The sequence below is a fragment of the Carcharhinus amblyrhynchos genome, chromosome 6, assembly GCF_965287045.1.
Source record: "Carcharhinus amblyrhynchos chromosome 6, sCarAmb.v2.hapA, whole genome shotgun sequence".
Classification (NCBI taxonomy): Eukaryota; Metazoa; Chordata; class Chondrichthyes; order Carcharhiniformes; family Carcharhinidae; genus Carcharhinus; species Carcharhinus amblyrhynchos.
In genome coordinates, this window is record NC_137329.1 from 17,110,705 (window position 1) to 17,129,720 (window position 19,016).

General features: G+C 45.2%; 1 protein-coding gene across 2 annotated transcripts in view; it reads right to left on the reverse strand.

Moving 5' to 3' along the window:
* The window catches only part of shank2b (SH3 and multiple ankyrin repeat domains 2b), a 919,901-nt gene that overhangs the window by 394,653 nt on the left and 506,232 nt on the right, over positions 1-19,016 (reverse strand). For both annotated transcript variants that reach the window (XM_080189952.1, XM_080189951.1), the window contains exon 15: positions 7,278-7,353. In XM_080189952.1, the coding sequence (XP_080046078.1) occupies positions 7,278-7,353 (76 nt within the window). The remainder of the gene's footprint in view (positions 1-7,277; positions 7,354-19,016) is intronic.

Consider the following 19,016-nt stretch of genomic DNA (forward strand, 5'->3'; position numbering starts at 1 on the left):
GAGCAAGAGAAAGTTAGCTAGAAATATAAGGACAGATTGTAAGAGTTTCAATAGATCTTTAAAAAAGAGAAGCGTTAACAAAGTGAACGTTGGTTCCACAGAAAATGAATCAGGGAATTAATGGACAGCGTGGTAGCACAATGGTTAGCACTGCTGCCTCATAATCCCAGGGACCCAGGTTCAATTCCCGGCTTGGGTCACTGTCTGTGTGCAGTCTGCACATTCTCACTGTGTGTGTGCGTGGGTTTTTTCCGGATACCCTGGTTTCCTCCCACAGTCCAAAAGACTGGCCATGTTAAATTCTCTCTCAGTGTACTTGAACAGCCACTGAACTGTGGCGACGAGGGGATTTTCACAGTAACTTCATTACAGTGTTAATGTAGGCCTATTTGTGACACTAAAGACAAATAAACTTAAACCTAAAGGAAAATGAAGAGATGGCAGATGAATTGAATTGATATTTCTCATTGGTCTTCACAGTAGAGGATAAAGTAACATCCCAGAAATAACTGAATCAAAAAATGGAAGGGAGGGGGAAAGACAGGAAAATTACTATCGCCAGCAAAGTGGTACTTAGTAAATTGTTGGAGCAGTGGGCTAACATGTCCCTGGGTCCTGACGGACTTCACCCAGGAGTCTTAAAAGAAGTGCCTAGACAGATAGTTGATGCTGAGTTTTAATTTTCCAAAATTCACTAGATTTGGGGAAGGATTCATTACATTGGGAAATAGCAAATGTTCAAAGAAGGAGTGAGATAGAAAGCAGGAAACTAGGCAAGTTAGCCTAACATCTGCCATTAATACTATCAAAGATGTCACAGCAAGGCAATTTGAAAAATTCAAGGTAATTTCTGTGGAGTCAATGTGTTCTTGTGAAATGGAAATCAGGTTTAACCAATTTATCGGAGTCCTTTGAACCTTCTTTGAGTTTCCTCCAGGTGCTCCAGTTTCCTCCAAGTGCTCCAGTTTCCTCCCACACTCCAAAGATGTACAGGTCAGGTGAATGGGCCATGCTAAATTGCCCCTTAGTGCCCCAAGATGTGTCGGTTAGTGGTATTAGTGGGGCCAATGCATGAGGTTATGGGGATACTGGGGCTGGGAGTGCGGCTGGGTAAGATGCTCTGTTGGAGAGTCAGTGCTGATTTGATGAGCCAAATGGCCTCCTTCTGTGCTGTAGGGATTCTTTAAGTATTATATGCTGTGGATGAAAGGGAACTGGTGAATGCGTTATATTTAGATTTCCAGAAGGCATTTAATAAGGTGTCACATGAAAGATTATTACAATAAAAATGAAAGGTTATGTTGTAGGGCACAACATGGAAAGAAGATTGGCTAGCTCATAGGAAATAGTTGGCATGAATGGATCTTTTTCCTAGTTGGCAGAATGTGATGAGTGGTGTGCCACAGCGATCAGTGCTGGGGCCTCAACTCTGTGTAATTTATATAAATGACTTGGATTATGGGACAGGAGGCATGGTTGGTAAATTTGCTGATAACACAAAGGTAAGTAGGATTATCAGATGGATGCTACTGGAATAGTGTAGGTTAGGTAGGCTTTAGATTGGTGCAACACTGAGGGCCAAAGGGTCTGTGCTGCGCTGTAATGTTCTACGTTAGAACACAGAACATAGAAAACTACAGCACAAACAGGCCCTTCGGTCCACAAGTTGCGCTGATCATATCCCTACCTACTAGGCCTATCTATGTAACCCTCAATCCCATTAAATCCCATGTATTCATCCAGCAGTCTCTTAAAAGACCCCAGCGAGTTCACCTCCACCACCACCAATGGCAGCCGATTCCGCTCACCCACCACCCTCTGAGTGAAAAACTTACCCCTGACATCTCCTCTGTACCTGCTCCCCAACACCTTAAACCTGTGTCCTCTCGTAGTGACCATTTCAGCCCTGGGAAATAGCCTCTGAGAATCCTCTGAGAATAGCCTCTGAGAATGTTCTATGTAAAAAGTACTGGAGAAGGCTACATAGGGATATAGATATGGGCGGCATGGTAGCACAGTGGTTAGCACTGCTGCTTCACAGCTTCAGGGTCCTGGGTTCGATTCCTGGCTCGGGTCACTGCCTGTGTGGAGTTTGCACATTCTCCTCATGTCTGCGTGGGTTTCCTCCAGGTACTCTGGTTTCGTCCCACAGTCCAAAGATGTGCGGGTTAGGTTGATTGGCTACGCTTAAAAAAAAATTGCCCCTTAGTGTCCAGGGATGTGTAGGTTAGAGGGATTAGTGGGTATAATATGTAAGGATATGGGGCTAGGGCCTGGGTGGGATTGTGTTCGGTGCAGACTCGATGGGCCGAAGGGCCTCTTTCTGCACTGTAGGGTTCTGTGATCTATAGTCTAGGTAGGTTAAGTAAATGGGCAAAGACCTGGCAAATGCAATATATTGTGGGAAATCGTCCATTTTGGCAGGAAGAATGAAAAAAGAACATATTAGCCACACAGTGAGAGATTGCAGAGCTCTGAAATTCAAAGGGATTTAGGTGTCCTAGCACATGAATTGGAAAATGTTTGTATTGCAGGTACAGCAACTAATTATGGAAGCCAATGGAATGTTATTATTTATTGCGAGGGTAATTAAATACTTAAGGAGAGGTTATGCTTCAGTTGTACAGGGCATTGGTCATATCACATATGGGAAACTGTGAACAGCATTGCTTTCCTTATGATGGGAATGCATTGGAAGCAATTCAGAGAAAGTTTACCGGATAAATATATGGAATTGATAGGTTGTCTTATAAAGAAAGGTTGAACAGGCTAGGCTTGGAAGAGCTTGACTTGCTCATTTAAAAGAAGCACATCAATTAATAGGAAGTGGCTCTTACGATTGTCAGATGTCCCAAGTGCTGAATAGCCACTGAAGGACTTTAGAAATGCAGTTATTATTGTAATGCAGCACAATAAAGTAGGTCTTTTGTGTACATGTAGGTCGGGTTTGATGGACCAAAAAATTGTTTCCTGTTTGCCGTTTTCCGATGTTAACTTGAATAGTGAGATTCAACAAACAGCAATTCTAAAGAATCAGGCAGAATGTTTTATGGTAAAAACATAATATATCATGGGTGGCACAGTAGCACAGTGGTTAGCACTGCTGCTTCACAGCTCCAGGGACCTGTGTTCGATTCCTGGCTCGGGTCACTGTCTGTGTGGAGTTTTCACATTCTCCTTGTGTCTGCATGGGTTTCCTCTGGGTGCTCCGGTTTCCTCTCATAGTCCAAAGATGTGTGGGTTAGGTTGATTGGCCATGCTAAAAAAATGCCCCTTAGTGTCCTGAGATGCGTAGCTTAGAGGGATTATTGGGTAAAATATGTAGGGATATGGGGGTAGGGTCTGGGTGGGATTGTGGTTGGTGCAAACTCGATGGGCCGAACGGCCTTCTTCTGCACTGTTGGGTTTCTATGATTCTATGATTCAGTCCAAAACACTGTGGATGCCAGAATCTGAAACAAAAACAGAAAATGCTGGAGAACCTCAGCAGGTCTAACAGCATCTGTGGAGAGAGAACAGAGCCAATGTTTTGAGTTTGAATGACCCTTCTCAAAACATTGGCTCTCTTCACAGTTGATGTCAGACCTGTTGCACTTCTCCTGCATTTTATGCTGCTGACTATAGTATAGCCAAGGTCACACAAAGAACTTTGCGGTTCCTTTTTGAATAGTATCATTCCACTTGAGGGGCTCAGGTTTTTCAAGTTTCACCTGAAAGACATCTCTCACAGTGCTCCCTCTGCCACAGCGCTGCAGTGTCGACCTAGATTATGCGCTCATGTGTGGAGGCTTAGGGAGAGAGCAGGCAAAGCTCGCAATCTTCTGACTCAGAGATGAGACTGAGACCACAGGGTTAAGATTGACACTACCCTCAAGATTGGCATTCCTGCTGGCCTGAAAGGATCTGGAAGTGTTAACTTTGAGAGAGAGGAGAGCTTTGGCTGCCACTGCCAATGATATCTCTATAGTGAAAGCTGGCAGATCTCTGTGCGGCAGATGGCTGGAGATCTGTTACCTCCCTGTTGAACCTCAGCCCGTTGGAAGCTGCTGTTCTCTGTCAATGCCATTCTGCAGTGCTTGGACCTCTAGTGCTTCATTTCCTTCATGCTCCTGTTTAAAATCCTATGACTGGCTGCTTTGTAAGGAATCCCCTTTTCCTCAGTGGAAAGGAATTAATAGAAATATGGAAGATAGGAGCAGGAGGAGGCCATTTGGCCCTTTGACCCTGCTCCACTGTTCATTACGATCATGGCTGGTCATCCAATTCAACAACCTAATCCTGCTTTCTACCCATAACCTTTGATCCCATTCGCCCCAAGTGCTATATCTAGTCGCCTCTTGAATACATTCAATGTTTTAGCATCGACTACTTCCTATGGTAACGAATTCCGCAGGCTCACAACTCTTTGGGGGAAGAAGTGCCTCCTCACCTCTGTCCTAAATAGTCTACCTGGAATCTTCAGACTGTGACCCGTGGTTCTGGACTCCCCCACCATCGCAAACATCCTCCCTGCATCTAATCCTGTTAGAATTTTATAAGTATAAGATGAATTGATCCGAAACATTAATTTTCTTTCTCTCTCACACTCGCACTGCAGGGCAAGCTGAGCATTTGGGCAGCACAGAGGTTAGCACTGCTGCCTCACAGCACCAGAGACCCAGGTTCAATTCCCGGCTTAGGTCATTGTCTGTGAGGAGGTTGCACATTCTCCCCATGTCTGCATAGGTTTCCTCCGGATGCTCTGGGTTTCCTCCCACAGTCCAAACACCTGCAGGTTAGGTGGATTGACCGTGATAAATTGCCCCTTAATGTCCATGGGGATTAGCCAGGGTACATGCATGGTGTTGTGGGGATAGGCCCTTGTGGTCATTGTAGACTCAATCGCCTCAATGACCTTATAGGATTCTATGACTATTTTCTGTTTTAGTTTCAGATTTCCTCAGGTTAAGTATGCTTTTGCACTCTGGCTAATGAACATCCTTGTAACATCTTCAGACAGCGGTTATGATAAGTGAAGAACAAATATTGATTCATAAGCTGCAGTTTGAGTGGGTCACTCTTGAAAGAGACTTCTCATTTCTAGATACTGACAGTGTGAATACTGGAAGCTTAATAGTGATGCATTAAATACAGGCTGTAACCTTATTCTGTTTTGTAATCTTGGACAAGTTGCTTGGCTTTTGTTTCATAATGTGAGCCCACTGCGATGTACAATAGGTTACGTATGCTACCCCGAATGAGCATAGATTTTTCTGTCAGAACATTGCCAGCACAGAGGTACATTACGACAAGTGTTGAATAATCTTAAGGCTAGGAATTTGTGCTATTTTAACACATTTGAACTAACTGGTTAATCGCTATGTTAAAATAGTGGAATGGGGGGATGCCCTACAATTATGTCAGCTAATCTTTCAGCAGTTTCTAGCATTCTGTCTTTGTACCCTTGCATGCGATTGCACACACAAGTAGTTGATCGAGGACCTGAATTCTAACCTGAGAATTATACAAATTTATTCAAGGCTTGAAACATTACTGTATGTTCAAGATCACATCCATGACCAAGGGAGCCAGCATTCAATAATTCCAACCAAAGGAAACACAGGGCAATTTTTTACTTTCCTCTATTCTCCTGAGCAGAATTTATTAACGGTGATGAAGATCTTCCGCCCCAATGTCTGCTGACTGTGCTTAACATTTCTGTGATTTGGCCAAAGGTAACTCTTGCATTTTTAACCACGACAAAACGAAAAGCAACCAGGAAAATTGCAAATTGTTCAGCGTTTGATGCACATAAAATGTGAGTCACTAGAGTTCGCTCAGAAACATTCATCTGGGGTTCACTGTTAGAACAAAGAACAATACAGCACAGGAAAAAGGCCCTTCGGCCCTCCAAGCCTGCCCTGCTCGTTGGTCCAAACTAGACCGTTTTGTTTGTATCCCTCCACTCTCAGTCTGTTCATGTGGCTATCCGGATAAGTCTTAAACGATCCCAGCATGTCCGCCTCCACCACCCTGCTTGGCAGTGCATTCCAGGCCCCCACCACCCTCTATGTAAAATACATCCGTCTGGTATCTGAGTTCAACCTCACCCCCTTCACCTTGAACCTATGACCCCTCGTGATCGTCACCTCCGACCTGGGAAAAAGCTTCCCACTGTTCACCCTATCTATTCCCCTCATAATTTTATACACCTCTATTATGTCTCCCCTCACTCTCTGTCTTTCCAGGGAGAACAACCCTAGTTTACCCTATCTCTCCTCATAGCCAAGACCTTCCATACCAGGCAACATCCTAGTAAACCTTTTCTGTACTCTCTCCAAAGCCTCCACGTCCTCCTGGTAGTGTGGCGACCAGAACTGGATGCAGTACTCCAAATGTGGCCTAACCAACATTCTATACAGCTGTAACATGAGATGCCAATTTTTATACTCTGTGCCCCGTCCTATAAAGGCGAGCATGCCATATGCCTTCTTCACCACCTTCTCCACCTGTGATGCCACCTTCAAGGATCTGTGGACTTGCACACCCAGGTCCCTCTGTGTGTCTATACTCTTGATGGTTCTGCCATTTATTGTATCGCTCCCCCCTACATTAGTTCTACCAAAGTGCATCACTTTGCATTTATCTGGATTAAATTCTATCTGCCATTTCTCCGCCCAATTTTCCAGCCTATCTATCTATATCCTGATGACAGTAAGAGCAGGTGAAAAGCTTAATGAATTTCTGCAACGTTCCTTCGACGACCTGTCTCAGGGATATTAAGCAGTTTATTCAAGATGGAAATCTGTCCCTGGGTGGGGAAGTGCTAGGTGTTGCTAATTAGGTAGCATCATGGTGCACTGTGGGACCGTGTACCTCGATGAATGGGTTTTGTGAGGGTTAAAATCCATCTGATATCCAGTTCAATTGAAGTTAACACAACTGATAACAAACAGTCCACACCATATCTTCCGTGTCATGGTATACACACAGACCCATTTCAACACTTCACCTTCTGACAAAAGGGTGCTCAGAGAAAGACTCCACAAATGTGTTAACCATTTACTTGCCGAGGTTGTACCAAAGATTTCTCAGGTATGGGACAGAGCTTGTTAAGTCAAAGTTCATCAAAATTTGGTGTAAAGTTATGCCCTAAATGTTTGGTTACTTCAAGGCACACCTGTGTCCCTTTCTTTGACACACCTTTTGAATTCAGTTTTTGGGAAGGAACGACACATTTGGACAGTGTTACCCAGATAATTAAAAGCAAGTATTGAGAACTAACTTGTAGATCCTACCTTAGGGCATCAAAACTGTCATAGGATCCAACTGTATAGTGCCTAAATAATTTCTTCGCTCTGTCCGTTCGCGTTTCTGCAGAGAGGTGGAAAAGGAAAGTTAAAGTCATTCAACGTCTTATTTACAAAATAGTCACTAAGCAGTTTACTTCAGAAGGGTGGTCTTCTTATTTGCTCACTAAAGCATATAGCTTCTATCATGTTCCGAATATGGATGCTCTTCAAAGATCTGATGCAGCTGTAATGGGCCGAATGATCTCCTTGCCAGAGCCAAAAGTGAAAGATGATCCCTCTTCAGAGACCCAGCATGCCATATTGTTGATGCTGGGACCATCATCCAATTAAAAATAGCACTACTGACACCCTATTCCCCCCTCCCACCCCACACCCAAGAGATGTAGATCTAATCAGAGTGCTCATAGCTCAGCGACCTCAGCCATGCTACCACTCAGGGTGCTTGCTGAGATTGCAATGCATGGAGCTGGCCCCCGACTGACCAAGAACCCCGCAGGAAGGGGCAAGCAGGGTTGGCACCAGTGACTGCTAGAGGAGGACTGGGGGACAATCACTGAGTGGTGGCTAGGTCATTGCTTAGTGGGCAGTTACTGCCACCAGGGACCACCTCCATGGGCCATGGAGTGTCCAGGAAGGAGGGGCCTCCTGGAACCTACTAGGAGCCATCAGGGTTAACCTGGTGGTCTCACCACATGGTGACAGGCCCTCCCAGTGTAAGCCAAAAGAGGCCCTATTTGGACTCCCAAAATGCCAACGTTGCTCCCACTGGCAAAATGGCACGCCATAGGAAGGCATCAGATGCGTCTCTGACACCACCCTTGCCGCTCGCATGCCACTGCCTTCCTGTGACACTTTGCCAGCCTTTCAACTGCCCAGTCCATCCTCAAACTGCCCAGACATTTCAGTCTTGTGTATCATGACTTTGTTATTTACATGGAGAAATCATGTGCACCCAAACTTTAAATGTATTCAAATGTCCACCTCACTTAGGCACTTGTGAAGCATAAATCTTATTGAGGTGAATTTATATCCCAGTGCTCACCCGCACCCCAGTTGCAAACTGACTGACATAGCCAGGTGCCTATCTTAGGATGGCCTTAACAAGCTCACTGTGGGACTTCCACCCCGCAATGGAAGGAAGTCCCATCCTCCTGAGCTGCTGGTCACTGAACTCCACTGGAACTCGGTACTGGGGACTGCCTGGGCCTGGATACTGGATCAGGTCAATCTGGCATTCTTGGACAAGGGGGATGTCTGGTTCCCTGGGACAAAGTGGGAGGTGGATGTGGGTCAGGTTTTGGAGACTAAAGGGCAGCACAATCCTGGGTGGGGATGGATGCTCTCATTGCACGCAGAGCAACTCCCCTCTTTCTTCTTGCTTTTTCACCCGAGTTGGCACTTAAGGGCCTCAATAGGCCTCAGGGTGAGTGGACTAGTGGGAGCCTGACCCATTTCCCGCACTATGGAGATCGGAGCATGAAGGTGGGCTAGCCATTAGTCATACTTTAACTCCCTCACATGACCAAATACATCCCCAGCAGGGGGCCAGGGAGGGGAATGGTGGTGGTATGAGAATCAGCCCATTCCCTACTGTTATCGCATCAAGTTGCAAAAAAAACTCACTCAACAATAATAACTTACATTTGAGCAGCACCCTTAACACAATAAAATGCTTCAAAGCACTTCATAGGAGCATTGGCCATGACAGAGAATTCCCAGTATCCTGGTCAAAAGTTATCCCCAAACTAACGTAACGGAAACCGATTATCTGACCATTATCATATCGCCGTTGGTGGGAACTCACTGTGTGCTGATTGGATGGCACACTTTCTACATTACAACAATAACTGCATTTAAAAGTAACTAATCAGCTGAAAAGTGTAGTACAGTGACCATGAAACAAACTATATAAATGCAAATCTTTCTTGTTTCAGACATTGGAAAGTGAAAACAAATTCTTGATCAGGCTGACCTGATATTTCAAATGATCTTTTGATGAGTTTTTTGCTTATTCATTCATGGAATACAGATATCACTGGTGAAGCCAGAAGTTTTGCCCATTCCTCATTACCAAAAAGTGGCAGCAAGCTATTTGGACCACTGCAGTCATAGAATCCCTACAGTGCAGAAGGAAGCCATTCAGTCCATTGAGTCTGCACCGACCATAATCCCACTCAGCCCCTATCTCCATAGCCCAATGTATTTACCCTGCTAGTCCCCCTGGCACTAAGTGGTAAATCAGCATGGTCAATCAACCTGACCGGCACATCTTTGGACCGTGGGAGGAAACCGGTGCACCCGAGGAAATCCAAGCAGACACAGGGAGAATGTGCAAACTCCACACAGAGAGTGACCCAAGCCAGGAATCGAACACAGATCCCTGGTGCTGTGAGGTAGCAGTGCTCACCACTATGCCACCATGTCCATGTGCAGACGTTGGTGTTCCAGGATTTTGAACCAGTGACAGTGAGGCAACAGTGAGATAATTCCACCTCAGGATGGTGTTTGATTTTGTGATAATACTGTGCCTTTAAGAAACGTATTTGTGCCATGTTTCTTCTGAAGGGACTGGTTTATACTTCAACTCTGGTCATGTTCCCCATTGTCTAAGCTACTGACCCACTTACTGTTACTGCAGAAGGTTAATTACTCCTAATTATTGGACTGTTTGTTTTAATCTGGGCTACTGCATCATTGTTATTCTTACAGTTGTTCCCTAGGATTTCAGAGTCAGGTTTGATTAGGTTGATTGACATATAAGAACATAAGAATTAGGAGCAGGAGTAGGCCATCTGGCTCCTCGAGCCTGCTCTGCTTTCAGTAAGATCATGGCTGAACTTTTTGTGGATTCAGCTGTACTTACCCACCTGCTCACCGTAACCCTTAATTCTTTTACTGTTCAAAAATGTATCTATCCTTGCCTTAAAAACATTCAATGAGGTAGCCTCAACTGCTTCACTGGGCTGGGAATTCCACAGATTCAAAACCCTTTCTATGAAGAATAGAAAGAAACTTATCAATGAGTGGAGCTAGGCTTACAGAGAGATAAAAAGCAGGCAGTTGAAGTCTGAATTTTAAAAGAGCAGTAGCTCTTTCTCTCTCTCTCTCTTCCTGGAAATTGAAGTTTGGGGACCTGCTGGAAAAGAGGTATTTCTCCAGAGGTCTGCAAAAGACAAGAGGTATTTTTTCACTCTCTGTCTCACTGGAGTTCTACTGTGTGAAGACAAGTATTTCTCTGGAGGCTGCTATCTAGGAATCAGAAGACTGATGTCTCTTTGTATGTCTGTCCAGAGGGGTTAAAAGGCTGGAAAACTCAGAATTCACCTAAGCCTGTGTGTCTTGCTAATCGATTCTGAAGAGGTGCTCACAGGGATATTGTTTAAATTGGAAATAATATAAATAGATAGCAGTTAAAAATTATACGTGTCATGATTAAATATTTCAATTGGTAAAAGTAATGCTAATTCTTTTTGTTATATTTTAACTGAGTTGATAAATAAAATATCTTTTACTAAAACCTGATATTGTGTGACCTCTCACCTTGTACACCCGAGTCCAACACTGACATCTCCACATCACAACCTATACCTGTGACCTCTTTTGTTCCAGATCACATCGATCAAAGCGCTAAGTGCCAAAATTTCCTGTGGCTGTAGCAGACATGGGTTCAAATCTCAAAGGTACATCTGAGAACTAAGTATTCAAATCTCAGAGAGGGGGCAAGGAATTTGGCATGTCAGCTACAACTCTCACCAACTTTTACAGGTGCACCATAGAAAGCATTCTTTCTGGTTGTATCACAGCTTGGTATGGTTCCTGCTCTGTCCAAGATGGCAAAAAGTTTCAAAGGGTCATGAACAAAGCCCAAGCAATCACGCAAACCAGCCTCCCATCCATTGACACTGTCTAAATTTCCCACTGCCTCGGAAAAGCATCAGCATAATTAAGGACCCCACACACTCTGGACATTCTCTCTTTCACCTTCATTACCTCTTTACCCTAGGATTCTCTGGGAGGCAAGAGAGGTGATTGCAGAGCCTCTGGCTCTGATCTTCAGGTCGTCGTTGGTCTCTGGTATAGTACCGGAAGATTGGAGGACAGCGAATGTTGTCCCATTGTTTAAGAAGGGGAACAGAGACTTCCCCGGGAATTATAGACCGGTGAGTCTCACTTCTGTTGTGGGCAAGGTTTTAGAAAAAAATATTAGCGATAGGATTTATAGTTATTTGGAGAGTAATGAATTGATTGGAGATAGTCAGCATGGTTTTGTAGCGGATAAGTCGTGCCTTACTAACCTTATTGAGTTTTTTGAGAAAGTGACCAAAGAGGTGGATGGGGGTAAGGCAGTTGACGTGGTATATATGGATTTTAGTAAGGCGTTTGATAAGGTTCACCATGGTAGGCTTCTGCAGAAAATGCAGATGTATGGGATTGAGGGTAGTCTAGGAAATTGGATCAGGAATTGGCTAGCAGATAGGAGACAGAGGGTGGTGGTTGATGGTAAATATTCGTCATGGAGTTCGGTTACGAGTGGTGTGCCTCAGGGATCTGTTTTGGGGCCACTGCTGTTTGTAATTTTTATTAATGATCTGGATGAGGGTATAGTTGGGTGGATTAGTAAATTTGCTGATGACACCAAAGTCGGAGGTGTGGTAGATTGTGAGGAAGGGTGTCATAGTTTGCAGGGAGACCTAGACAGGTTGCAGAGCTGGGCCGAGAGGTGGCGAATGGAGTTTAATGCGGAGAAGTGTGAGGTAATTCACTTTGGTAGGAATAACAGATGTGTTGAGTATAGGGCTAACGGGAGGACTTTGAATAGTGTGGATGAACAGAGGGATCTAGGTGTATGTGTACATAGATCCCTGAAAGTTGGGAATCAAGTAGATAAGGTTGTTAAGAAGGCATACGGTGTCTTGGCGTTTATTGGTAGGGGGATTGAATTTAGGAGACGCAGCGTCATGTTGCAACTGTACACAACTCTGGTGCGGCCGCACTTGGAGTATTGTGTGCAGTTCTGGTCCCCACATTACAGGAAGGACGTGGAGGCTTTGGAGAGGGTGCAGAGGAGGTTTACCAGGATGTTGCCTGGTATGGAGGGGAGGTCCTATGAGGAGAGACTGAGGGATTTGGGGTTGTTTTCGCTAGAAAGAAGGCGGCTAAGAGGGGATCTTATTGAAACATATAAGATGATTAGAGGTTTAGATAGGGTGGACAGTGTTAGCCTTTTTTCTCGGATGGAGAAAGCTAGCACGAGGGGGCATGGCTTTAAATTAAGGGGAGGTAGTTATAGGATGGATGTCAGGGGTAGGTTCTTTACCCAGAGGGTGGTGAGGGATTGGAATGCCCTGCCTGCTGCAGTTGTAAATGCGCCTAGTTTGGGGGCGTTTAAGAGATCCGTGGATAGGTTTATGGACGAAAAGGGATTGGTTTAGATTAGTGGGTCATTGTTTTTTAACTGGTCGGCGCAACATCGTGGGCCGAAGGGCCTGTTCTGCGATGTAATGTTCTATGTTCTACGTTCATAGAATCATAGAATCCCTACAGTACAGAAAGAGGCCATTCGGCCCATCAAGTCTGTACCGACCCAATCCCATCCAGGCCCTACTTCCATAACCCCACGCATTTACCCTAGTCAATCCCCCGACACTAGGATCAATTTAGCATGGCCAATCCACCTAACCCGCACATCTTTGACCTGTGGGAGGAAACGAGCACCCAGAGGAAACCCACAGAGACACAGGAAGAACGTACAAATTCCACACAGACAGTGGCCCGAGGCCGGAATCGAACCTGCGACCCTGGCGCTGTGATGCAGCAGTGTTAACCACTGTGCTCTTGCAATCTTTCTCCGTTGGGAAAAAGATACAAAAGTCTGAGGGCATGTACCAACTAATTCAAGAACAGCTTCTTCCCTGCTGCCATCAGACTTCTGAATGGACCTACCTTGCATTAAGTTGATCTTTCTCTACACTCTAGGTATGACTGTAACACTGCATTCTGCACTCTCTCCTTTCCTTCCCTATGAACAGTATGCTTTGTCTGTACAGTGTGCAAAAAACAATACTTTTTACTGTATGCTAATACATGTGGCAATAATAAATCAAATCAAATCAATTATCAAAGGAAGGGGCAATGAGGGAGGGTTGTTGCAGCTCAAGTTCATCATCAAACAAATCTTAGCCAGGTGGATGAATGCCATTGACACTTCGTAGTAACATTGGACCAAATTGCTGGTCAGTAGTTTGTCTGTGATGAGATAGAGTTGCCGACCATGAACAAACCCAAGATGATCATTTGCAAATCATAAATGTGAGGCACCACCTGCTGTCAAAATAAAAAAATAGTAAAAAGCAGTAAGTTATATCTATGGTGGGAAACTCAAGTTTACTTATTAGTGTCACAAGTAGGCTTACATTAACACCGCAATGAAGTTACTGTGAAATCCCCTAGTTGCCATACTCCAGCGCCTGATTGGGTAAACTGAGGGAGAATTTAGCATGGCCAAGTATGTCTTTCAGGCGGTGGGAGGAAACCGGAGCACCCGGAGGAGATCCACGCAGACACGGGGAGAACATGCGGACTCTGCACAGTCAGTGACCCATGCCAGGAATTGAACCCTGGTTCCTGGCACTGTGGGATTTTCACCCTAATGTCTGGGGGATTTTCACAGTAACTTCACTGCAGTGTTAATGTAAGCCTACTTGTGACTAATAAGTAAACTTTTAGAACTTGTCATTTATTTTTCTGTCTTCACAGCCTACCTGGTTGTGAGTGTCTCCTTTAACTAATTCTGTAGTTCTTACAACAAGAACTTGCATTTCCATAGTGCCTTTAACTTAGTTAAATGAGCTAAGTTGCTGAGTTTGACACCAAACCCCATAAAGTGACATTAAGGACTGGTGACTAAAATCTGGCCAAAGAGCTACATGTGTTAAAAGAGTAGTGGAGAAGGGAATTGGAGTTGGGTGGGGTGGTGGAGGATGCTGGGTAGCTTCGGACTTAGACAGCTGAAAGGTGTCACCAATAAGGTGATTAATGTCGGAATATGGAAGAGTCCAGAGTCGAAGAAGCCAAGTGTCTTAGAGGATTGTAATGCAGAAGAAGTTACAGAGTTGGAGGGGACAAGGCATTGGTAGGCTATGGAAACTGTGACAACCTCCAGGACTTACATGGGAATCCCTGACTGATCTCCCAGTGAGACCCGTAGAATATGAGTTCCCATGGTGATAGGCAATTACCTTAACAGGTGGAACTTGTATCCTGTGCCCTTTATAAAGCAAGCCCCCGAGCGAGTCCACCTGTATGCTGACCACAGGTTTGTGATTTTACTTTTACTTCCTGCAATAAAGCATCGTTCCATTACAGCTGACTCCTGAGTTATTACAGAAACAAGGATCTGCTGGATCAGAAGTCAATGTCAGTCAGCAAGCATAGTGGGTGATGAGTGAACAGAACTTGGTGTGAGGTAAGGTACACTTAGCAGAGTTTTGGATGAGCTATTATGTACAGAGTGTGTGAGGCCAGCATTGGAATGGTCAAGTTTTTAGTTTGTTAGTTAGTGTCACAAGTCATCTGACAGTGCAATGAAGTTACTGTGAAGATCCCCTAGTTGCCACACTCTGGCACTATTCGCACACATTGATGGAGAACTTTGCATGGCCAATGCACCTGACCAGCACGTCTTTCAGACTGTGGGAGGAAACCAGAGCACAACCATGCAGTCACGGGGAGAACGTGCAGACTCCACACAGAGGTCGAGGGACATGGAGTTGGGGGTAGGGTGTTAGCGTGGATAGAGGATTGGTTGTCAAATAGGAGGCAGAGAGTGGGGGTCAACGGGTGCTATTCGGATTGGCGGATGGTGACTAGTGGAGTGCCCCAGGGGTCGGTGCTGGGGCCTCAGCTTTTTACCATTTATATAGATGATCTGGAGGAGGGAACCGAGTGTAGGGTGTCGAAATTTGCTGATGACACCAAGATTGGGGGAACGGCAAATTGTGCGGAGGGTGTGGAGAGTCTGCAGAAGGATCTAGATAGGCTGGGCGAATGGGCCAGGAAATGGCAAATGGAATTTAATGTTGGCAAGTGTGAGGTGGTCCGCTTTGGTCGGAATAATGGTAGGAAGGACTATTACTTACGTGGCGAAAAACTGCAGCAGGCGACGGTGCAGAGGGACCTAGGGGTCCTTGTGCATGAGTCGCAAAAACCCAGCTTGCAGGTGCAGCAGGTGGTCAGGAAGGCGAATGGGATGCTGGCCTTCATAGCGAGGGGGATTGAATATAAAAGTAGGGAGGTCTTGCTGCAGCTGTATAGGGCATTGGTGAGGCCGCAGCTGGAGTACTGTGTGCAGTTTTGGGCGCCGCACCTGCGCAAAGATATTTTGGCCTTGGAGGGAGTGCAGAGGAGGTTTACTAGGCTGATACCGGAGTTGAGGGGGTTGAGCTATGAGGAGAGGCTGAATAAACTGGGCTTGTACTCGTTAGAGTTTAGAAGAATGAGGGGAGATCTCATTGAGACGTATAAGATGATGAATGGGATGGATACGATAGAGGTGGAGAGACTCTTCCCGCTCAGAAAGGACAGTAGGACTAGGGGGCACAGCCTCAAGATAAAGGGGGGGCGGTTTAGAATGGAGTTGAGGAGGAACTTCTTCACTCAAAGGGTGGTGAATCTCTGGAATTCTCTGCCCGTTGAAGTGGTGGAGGCTGCCTCGCTAAATATTTTTAAGACGCGGGTTGATGGGTTTTTGATAAGAGAGGGGATTAAGGGTTATGGGGAGAGGGCGGGAAAGTGGAACTGAGCCACGACAGATCAGCCATGATCTTATTGAATGGCGGGGCAGGCTCGAAGGGCTAGATGGCCTACTCCTGCTCCTATTTCTCCTATTTCTCCTATTTCAAGTCGGGAATCGAACCTGAGTCCCTGGCGCTGTGAGGCCGCAGTGCTAACCACTAGAGGTAACAAACCCCATTCACCTGATGAAGGCGTAGCACTCTGAAAGCTTGTGATACCAAATAAACATGTTGGACTTTAAGCTGGTGTTGTGAAGCTTCTTACTCAAGGTAACAAAGGTATGGATGAGGGTTTCAAAGCATTGAGACAAGAGCTGAGTTGGGTGATGTTACTGGGAGTTTTCATGACCAACAATGTACACTGCAATACACCAGACTTCATAGCTCTCACTGTAGATAAAAACAGAAAACCTGCCAATACCTGCATACCTACAAGTCCATTTTTTTTGTAATTCTTGATTAATGAGCTGTGGGTGTTATTGGCAAGACCATCATTTATTGCCCATCCCTACTTCCCTTTTAAATGGTGGTGATTAATCACCTTTGTGAATCTCTGCACTCCATGTCCTGATTGTATTCCTTTTAAAGTTTTTTTAGAAGTTTATTTATTAGTCACAAGTAAGGCTTACATTAACACTGCAGTGAAGTTATTGTGAAATTCTCCTAGTCGGAGCAGTCCAGCACCTGTTTGGGTCAATGAGCCTAACCAGCATGTCTTTCAGAATGTGGGAGGAAACCAGTGCACCCAGTGGAAACCCATGCAGACATGGGGAGAATGTGCAAACTCCACACAGGCGGTCAACCAAGCCGGGAATCGAGCCCGGGTCCCTGGCACTGTGAGGCAGCAGTGCTAACCACTGTGCCACCGTGTTGTGGAATGGCTATTCTGACAATGGTGTTAGTAAGGGAGGCCCAGGATTTTGACCGCGTGATGGGAACAGGAATATAGTTTCAACTCAGGATGTTGTTGAGCTGCTTTATCCTGGATGGTGTCGAGCTTCTTGAGTGTTGTTGGAGAGCACTCATCCAGGCAAGTGGACAGTATCCCATTACACTCCTGACTTGCTCCTTGTAGATGTTGGGCAGGCTTTGTGGAGTCAGGAGGTGAGAATCATAGGATCCCTACAATGCAGAAGGAGGTCATTCAGCCCATCGAGTCAGCACCAGCCACAATCCCACCCCGACCTCACTCCAGTAACCCCACGTATTTACCTTGCTGATCCCCTGACACTAGGGTCAATTTGTCATGGCTAATCAACCTAACTCAAACATCTTTGGACTGTGGGAGGAAACCGGAGCACCCGGGTAAAACACAAGCAGACTTGGGGAAAACGTGGAAACTCCACACAGACAGTGACCTAAGGCCAGAACTGAACCAGATGCCTAGCACAGTGAAGCAGCAGTGCTAAACACTGTACCAACGTGCCACCCCGATTCCTATTCTCTGATCTACTCTTGTAGCCACAGTATTTATATGACTGATCCAGCTCAGTTCCTGATTAAGGGTCACCTCCCAGGATGTTGATAGTGGGGAATTCAGTGACTGCAATGCCATTGAATGTTAAGGACTGATGATTAAAATTATGACACAAAAAATATAAAAGCAAAATACTGCAGATGCTGGAAATCTAAAATTAAAACAGAAAATGCTGGAAATACTCTGCAGGTCTGGCCGAACTTGTACAGAGGGATTCTCTCTTATTGAAGATGATTGTTACCTGGCACCTGTGAGGCATGAATATCTCTTGTCACTTACCCCAGCCTGAATGTTGTGCAGTTTTGTGGCATGCGACCACAGATTGCTTCAGTATCAGAGAAGTCATGGAAGTGGATATGGTAGTGACTTCTAAGGGGCATCTTGACAAGTACATGAATAAGATGGGAATAGAGGGACATGGTCTCTGGAAGCATTGGGGGTTTTAGTTAAGTCAGGCAGCATGGTCGGTGCAGGTTTGGAGGGCCGAAGGGCCTGTCCCTGTGCTGTTATTTCCTTTGTTCTTTGGTTCTGAATATTGTGCATTCATCAGCAAACATCCCCACTTCTGATCTTATGAGGAAAGGGCATTGATGAAGCAGGTGGTTGGGCTTCAGATAGTGTTCTGAGGAACTCCTATAGCGAGTCTGGAGACTGAAATCACTGGATTCCATCAAACACAACCACCTTTCTTTGCGCTAGGTATGACCAACCAGGCGAGAGCTTTTCCCATGATTTCCACTGACTTCAATTTACTAAATCTCCTTGATGTCCTATTTCAAACAATGCTAAATGCTGCCTTGATGTCAACCTCGCCTTACTCCTGCACCTAATTGGACCAAAGTTGTTTGATCCTCCAGCATCCTGTGATCTCACTTTGACTGTGATATCGGTCTAATGCATCCTCTCAAAATTCCTACAAATGGTGAGTCAAAAAGATCACAGACTAAAATGTCATTATGTAGTCATCTCCCATTTGATTATGAAACAAAATACAGGGCTGTTATGGATGTGATCCCGACCTAAAATGCTGGTGAAAGCCTTCTATTAAACTTAATGTTTGATAATTTTATTCCTGGATGTCTACTGTACTTTCTAGGTTATTCCTGTTATCCCACACTCCCCAATCAGTATAAAAAGTTTCTCTCTGTCCAGTCAGTCAATTCCCAATTGGTATCTTGAAAATACCACTCAAGTCAAGAATCCCGAGAGTGCAGAAAGAGGCCATTCAGTCCATCGCATCTGCACCGACAACAATCCCACCAAGGACCTATCTCCATAACTCCATGTATTTGCCCTGCTAATCTCCCTGACACTAAGGAGTAACTTAGCACGACCAGTCCACCTAACCTGCACATCTTTGGAGTGCGGGAGGAAATCGGAGCACCTGAAGGAAACCCACGCAGACACGGGGAGAACATGCAAGCTCCACACAGACGGTGACCCAAGCCAGGAATT